At 41.5% G+C, this 7,535-nt stretch overlaps 1 protein-coding gene across 1 annotated transcript in view; it reads right to left on the reverse strand.

The window, feature by feature from the left end:
* Positions 1-2,521: 2,521 nt before the first annotated feature.
* Positions 2,522-7,535, reverse strand: part of RRM2 (ribonucleotide reductase regulatory subunit M2) — a 5,577-nt gene continuing 563 nt past the window's right edge. Inside the window, exons 3-10 of the mRNA XM_042033024.1 lie at positions 7,168-7,302; positions 6,925-7,041; positions 6,287-6,420; positions 5,500-5,594; positions 4,579-4,712; positions 4,088-4,192; positions 3,845-3,958; positions 2,522-3,451 (exon numbers count right to left, since the gene is read on the reverse strand). Coding sequence (XP_041888958.1) covers positions 3,299-3,451; positions 3,845-3,958; positions 4,088-4,192; positions 4,579-4,712; positions 5,500-5,594; positions 6,287-6,420; positions 6,925-7,041; positions 7,168-7,302 — 987 coding nt within the window. The 3' untranslated portion in view covers positions 2,522-3,298. The remainder of the gene's footprint in view (positions 3,452-3,844; positions 3,959-4,087; positions 4,193-4,578; positions 4,713-5,499; positions 5,595-6,286; positions 6,421-6,924; positions 7,042-7,167; positions 7,303-7,535) is intronic.

The raw sequence follows: 7,535 nt of genomic DNA on the forward strand, positions 1-7,535 counted from the left end.
TGTAATCACCCCAGGAGATTTGAGAAATCGGGATTTTCTACTCATTACACTCTGATGTCGCAGTTACTTCCTGAGGACAAGGCTGACATTAGGTTGCTTTTTACTCCTCCACATTGTCAAAATTTCAATGTTTGACATATAATGTAAAGTGAAAATGCATCAATTAAGGAAGCTTTCTTACCTGACCCCATGTGTTTGGCTTTTTTAACAAAATACAGAAAAAAATGTAACAAGAGAAACCACGCTTGAGGTTACTCTTCTCCCATTTTATCTGCTGCTATTAAAAGCCATTAATTTTAACAGCAATAAAGAAACGCAGGGGATAGCTAGGGATCAGTTACGCATAAATTTACCACCAACATTAGAGTGTTGCATCATCAAATATATCCAGTTTAACTTATCCCTTGGTGTTTTTTCCTCTACTAGCCTAATCACTTTCCACTTTTCTGTGGCAAGTGCAGACAGCCTACCAGACAGCCATTCTGATTCACACATGAATAAAAACATCTGCACTTTCATCACTTCAAATCTCTCCTGTTTCTCCAAACTCCATTTCAAAAAATACTCCAACGGGCCATTTAAATTTTCATTGAAATTTATTTTGGGGAGTATTAGTTTATTTTTTTTGAAAGAAATAAAATACTTATCTCCTCAATTCTTAAGAGGATCAAGTGTCCAAACAACTGGTATCGCAGTCAAATTCGAAAGTAATCCATTTTCAGTAAACAAGTGTTTCATCTAGGCTTGGACATCATCTGTTCAAACTAAGCAACAGCAGGACATTTCAATCCTTGTGAGAAGAGAGAATTAAAATAGGTGGGATCAGATGCACAGCTTTTCTCCAGACTGTACAGGAAAAATCGACTTGCATTACAGCAGGCACATATACCAAAACTGAGGCATTTAGACATCAGTAGCACCAATAAGATTAATAGCAGCCACAGCAAGCCTTGTTCTCTTGTGGAATGACTTCTAATTCCTATCTAATCTATCTCTAATGCGTGCACAACTACAGTATCTATTACCCCATAAGAGCGATGCTTGGCTAAAAGGGACATTCTTCCTACCTCCCATTATAACTGATTACTTGGCCATCATATCCATTCCTAGCAGTCCTAGTTCCAGTTCTTATTTCCCAGGATTGCAGACAGATTAAATCTTTCTGCCCTAATTGTTTGCACATTGATCCTTGGCACATACCAAGAATCAAATGAGAAGAGATAGCTATAATACAGGCAGACCATACTCAAAGATCAGAAGTTTTACTCTTTTTCTACATCACCTAAATATATAAATTAACACATTTGAATATAAATTAAATGCTGCTAAATCATACTTTGGTCCAAACTAATCTCAGTATTTTATTACTGTCTCCTTTGTGCTCTAAACAACACAGCCTTAACACTGAGTTCTGATGCTTTTATCACTTAATTTGATCAAAGATTTGACTGCTAAGAAAAGCCAAGAAAAAGCACAAAGCCCAATTTGCTGAGAAGGAAATGCTGGTATTTAGGCAGAAACAAGCATTACATTTCAGTGCTTCAAAATAACATGTCTGGTTGTCCAATTTAGCACATCCCTATTCCAGTTCCTAATACATTCTTCTCAGGCCGCTGCAATCACTGACCTGTTACCAGCATCAGTGCTGCAAGGCCTTTATTAGAGATGTCAGCTAACAGTCCTCCACCTTGAATTCGACTTTGGGGTTAGGATTTTTTAATTATTTATCAGGGTTTTCTCCCTAGGATAGCCTTGTGCATCCTGCTAGCTTCAGATTCAGGGGAAGAGCAGTCACATACCATCTCCCATGCAATCAAGAGCAAAGGAGCAAAGAAAGACCAGCAAGTCAGGTAATTGTACACCAAGACAGCATCTCTCAAAGAAGCACCAAAAATACTGTGCTTTAAGAGAGGGAGCGTTTGAGCAGCAAGAAGCAAACTTCAGTGTTCCTTCCTATGAAGGAAGAGGTTTTGAGTTCTATAAAGCTTATTCACTTTAAATATGCTTGAAGAAAGACAGGCTTGCAGGAACAGTCCTTGTTGGATGTTAGCCTGTATCATGGATAAACTCCTTTTGTACAGCAAGGCAGTAGCCATTTTCAGTCTATCCCACTGTCACTTCACCTCACTGCAGATCATTTCCAGGCTCCTTCACAGACCAAACACCTTACACCAGTTATATAAAGCATAGTCATTTTTACTGCTCTGTTTAGTGTAGAATAACCATGTTGTAGCGTATGCATTGTTTTCACTACTGTTATGTATTAAAACCAAGACTTAACTGCATGATGCAGAAGCTCAGAATACTGCCCCCCTCTGAATTAGCTGAATTTACCCTGAAACATCATCTGTTTAGTGCAGTCCATCTGAAAGAGCTAAGCACAACAATTTCACTAGACATCTACCAACCACGAGTAAGCAGCTATTTCCTGAAGAACTTGCATGTCCTCAGAAAAACTGTGATTTAAACAGAAATCAGCACACAGCTTTGCCATTGGAGCACTGAAACCAGCACAACAGAGTCCAACCAGCTCTTTATTACATGAAATACTGTTCCCAGGTAATAAAGAAAAAGCAATCAAGTCCAGAAGCCAGCTGCATCTTATTTTTCAGTACCCAGAATACCCAATTTAGTTCCTTACCTTCCATATCAAGTTTCTTCCTGTTCTTTAATATATTTCAAGACAAATAGTTTAATTCACAGCACCATTTTTAAATTACATACCCAGAAAGAAATACAAGTCGTAAAAGGTTAGGCTGCAAAAGATTTTGACATGCATTTTACTATTGTTGAATATTACAAGACAGTTGTTTATTTTAAACATTAAAGTGCCAGGTTTATGTACAAACTTAAAATAGTAAAAATGGTAAACTTAAAACCTGCTAAGAAAGCAGTGAGGTCATCATGCAGTTGCCTCCAGAGTTTTCTACAGGCTATTCAACAAATTTACAACTGGAATTTCTCAGCTGTTCCTGTTTATGGTGAGAACAGAAGCCAGGGGTCAGTGCCCACAACCTCCCATCTTGCAGAAGGAAGTACCTGTATCTTTCGTGGAGTGGAGTAGCATGTACTGTTAAGATACACCTAAGCATTCTATGCATTAACACCATTGGCCAAGTCTAATTAAAAAGGGTTTTACTGCTGGAGCTACACCAGCCCTCTAAAGTACACCAATATCACCACACTTTACAAGAGTGGGATTTCAGTACAGGAACCAAGTCACACTGTGACTCAGCACATTGAGTGTTTCCCTGTAAACAGGGCAGGATGCACATTAACGCACATGGTCCCAGGTCACTTAAAATTCCGCATCCAGGGTGAAAGAGTTGTCTGTGGGCTTCGACATGACTCCCATCCTCTGATATTCACCTACTCGCTTCTCAAAGAAATTTGTCTTGCCTTCCAGAGAGATGTTTTCCATGAAGTCAAAAGGATTCTCTGCTTTGTATATCTGAAATACACAGGCAATTCTACAGTCACTGCAGGTGCTCACATTTTGAGTATGCAAGAGCATTAGAGATCAGTTGGAAGGAGTCTAATGGCAGCATCAGCAGGCTGACTATGTAGTGAACAAAAAATCTCTGCCCCAAGCCTTTATTCTATTTGTTCCTGTCTTCTTTTAGGTGCAGTAAACACAAGCACAACTACTAATATAGCTTTTTCCATAGCATCCTTTTGGCTTTTCTTCTGTGGGTCTTCAAACAGGATGTAGCAGCATGACTGCTAAATCATTTTACAAGTTAAAACAATATTGCTGCAGCCAATTTAGGATTTGGATTTCTGAAGGAAATTAAATTTAACATTATCTTTCCCCCATGAAATATTCAGTGTATTAGAGCCTTACCTTGTTAAATCCCAGTTCCAACATAAGCCGGTCTGCCACAAACTCAATGTACTGTTTCATTAAAGTGCAGTTCATGCCAATCAGCTTTACGGGCAGCGCCTCCGTCAAGAATTCCTGCAGATAACAAGCATTTTATGTACAGAAACTGGTACACTCTCCATCATCTAGGTTAATTTTATGCCCAACAGCTCCCCAGCTTTGTTTGATTGCAATGAAGTTCCTAAACAAGGGGCAGACAGTTACCTGTTCTATGAGAACAGCATTCATGATGATTTCCTTTACTCTCTCCTCTGATGGTTTGTGTATCAAGTGCTTGAACATGAGGCAGGCAAAATCACAGTGCAAACCCTAGAAAGAAGTTTCATAAAATTATTTCAGGAACACTGATTTAGAAGAGCACAGAGTAAGTGGCATCACCTTTCCCACGTTACTGTTCCCTACAGACAACTTTCTGCCTCACCAGAAGGCATCACAAGCAAGTTCTGCCAGTGCGAGGCACAGCAGCTGTGAGCATTGGTGAGAACCCTCCAACTACTTTAGAAAAGTAAAATGCTAAGTTCATTCATACACTTCTGCAAGATCCACAATGACACATGTTTACACACTTTGGTGAGCTTTATAGTCTGCCTGTTTCTAAATATACTCCTGTTTTAAAATATAGGCTCCAATTGAGTATCATTACTTTGAGCTACTGTGGCACATTACCATCTTAACTGCTAGAATTTGACTCATACCTCATCTCTACTGATGAGTTCATTAGAAAAAGTGAGTCCAGGCATTAATCCTCTTTTCTTCAGCCAAAAAATTGATGCAAAGGAGCCAGAAAAGAAGATTCCTTCCACAGCTGCAAAGGCTACTACACGTTCTCCTGTTGAGAGAAGATTGATAGTAACGTTACCCAGAAAGCTTAGCAGGATGGATACACAGAAATTGCAAATAGACCAGTGAACTGCATCCTGCAAAGCAAATGAAGTTGTTTTTGCGTGTTTTTTGCCTAATAAGTTTTAAGGACTATGGCCTGTACTTATTAAAGATTTCTGATCATTAAACAAAACAAACATGAGAGGAAGTAGGAACTAATCAGACTAGCTATAGCTACTAAGTAGCTGAAGCCAAGGCTCCATCCCCATGGGTCAACCCCCAACATTATTCTTTTTCAGATAGCTCACTAAAAAGAGCAGCCATTTTGGCAGCTGATTTAAGTCAGTGTCTGCTAATCTTTGGCCATGAAAAATGCTTCAATACTAGTGAAATAATCTGTACCATCTCATCATCTCACCTTTGAAGCAAGACATGAGGCATCACCAGGGCAGAGGAGCTACAGCCTCCAACCAGACATGTTTGATGGCTAAAGATGGCTGTAACATGTCCTGACATGTGGCAGCAATTTACAGTTTGATCATATAGTCAGGCATATGATGATTGCCACATGACATTATTCACAACATCAGCAATCTTACAAAGATTTCCTGTCAGTAGCTCATTTGAAGATGAAAACTATTTTCTTCATGTTCAGGATTATAGCAGTCTCTTATACTGGAGAGCATGTACTCTGTGACAGCAATAATCCCTGTTAACTGTGAAGTCTGGAGAAATGGTGGTTCCTTCCATCTTTAGGGAAGGAATTTCACTTTGCTTCCAATAGCTCTACTCACCATATGTTGCTTTCTTGTCCCCAATCCAGCACATGGCCCAGTCTGCCTTCTTTTTAACACATGGTAACGTTTCAATAGCATTGAAAAGAAATTCCCTGAGAAAAATAAAACTCATTAGGATCAGATCTCAGCACAACAAAGATTCACTGCCATAAACAGTCTTGATCACTTAAGCATGCTCTGCACCTTCATGCCGGTAATTCTCCTTCCCCCGCTCACCTGGCACCAACCTAGCTCTATTTGTTCCAACCAACTACCTTTTCTTCACCTACCCACCACATCAACACCAGTTCACATGAATTCCCATGACAATAGCAAGGGGAAAACTGTTTCACCAAGTGTGGTCGTTGAACAAGGCTTTCAAAACTACAGATTAACCAGGCTCCACTTTACAGTATGAAGGCACCAGACCTCTCATGTAAGCAGCTCTTGCTGGAATTTAGCATCTCAGAGTCAAAATGACACAGCAAGCTTTCTAAGTAGCAGTAAAACTCACTGTAAAACTTAATATATTCCCCTTATTTGACTGCTCCATCTTCTACATTGTGTAATTCCTTTATTTCAGTACTGAATGATTTCAGTTTCACTCTTAATATAAGCAAGGTCTTACACCTCAGAGGAAAAAAGATACTGTGAAGTTAAACTGCTCTTAAGCAGCAGTGGCATTTTATATAAGTCTAATTTACATCCTAAAATTAGTCTGAAAGTCAGAGAATAAGAGACATGCATTAGTTAAGTTCTGAATATTTACTGAGTTCTGAACTTTTCATCATCAAACAATACAAACCTCTCTTTAGAATCCTTAATGTAGGTGTCAATAAGAAGACTGTACATTTCTGAATGTATATTTTCCATGGCAATCTGGAAGCCATAGAAACAACGAGCTTCTGTGATTTGTACTTCTTGACTGAACCGCTCCACCTAGAGGAAATAAATAAGCATTTGCAAAAGTGTTTTTGTAGGTTAGAGGGATTAATGCCATATAGACCAGTTATTGATCAACCCACAAAATCATCTTCAGATTAATTCCAGACATGTGGATTACTAACAGCAATATGCAAAGCTGTAGGCCCTCAGAGTTTCAAGTCGTGAGGTTTTCTTTGTTCCCATGGGAAATGGGAAAACTTCTTAGTTTTACTTATCCCCCATTAGGGAGAAGAGCATAGAAGGTAGAAGCAGAACATGGGCTCTGAAACATTCAAATGTTACTGTAGGGCAGCACTCAGTGTCCCATGGGGATTGGGCAAATTTGGGGATTACAAAACCGACCCCAATTTGCTAATTAACACAGGACAGCACTACATGTTGTAATGCTGTAACATTCCATCATCCAGCAAACCAGCTGGATCAGCCACAGCAAGCATGTCAAACATGTGAGTTATCTGCCCAAAGTGGTATTTCTGTCGGGATTTTCTACACACTCACTAAGTTTTCGTTGACAATGCCATCGCTGGCAGCAAAGAAGGCAAGGACATGAGAAATGAAGTACTTCTCCTCAGGCTTCAGGGACTCCCAGTGCTGGAGGTCTTTGGAAAGGTCCACCTAAAACATTGCAGGACAAATAAGAAACGGGCGCTCCGGTGGGAGGCCCGTCCCTGAGCACCGGGGCCGCCCCGGGCACCGCCCCAGAGCTGCGGGCAGGAGCGGCCGTGGCCGCCCACCCCTCACCTCCTCCGCCGTCCAGAAGGAGGCCTCGGCCTTCTTGTACATCTGCCAGATGTCGTGGTACTGGATGGGGAAGATGACGAACCGGCGGGGGTTCTCCCGCAGCAGCGGCTCCTCCTCCTCCACGCCCCGCGGCACCTGGAATGGCGGGAGAGGGGCTCGGGCTGGGCTCGGGGCGGCTGAGGCGGTGCCGGCCTTTGGAGGGAAACTGAGGGGCGGCAGCTCGGGCAGACCCCCGAAAGGGAGTGGGGCCGGGAGGACGGAAACTCCTCCCCGAGGAAGAGGGACTGGGCAGGGCGGAGAGACCCCCCCCCGAGGGAGAAGAGCCCGGGAGAATGGAAAGACCACCCCCCGAGGGAGAAGAGCCCGGG

This window comes from Corvus kubaryi, unplaced genomic scaffold (genome assembly GCF_017639235.1).
Source record: "Corvus kubaryi isolate FWS band 111438036 unplaced genomic scaffold, C.kubaryi_AGA036_p1.0 37354, whole genome shotgun sequence".
Lineage (NCBI taxonomy): Eukaryota > Metazoa > Chordata > Aves > Passeriformes > Corvidae > Corvus > Corvus kubaryi.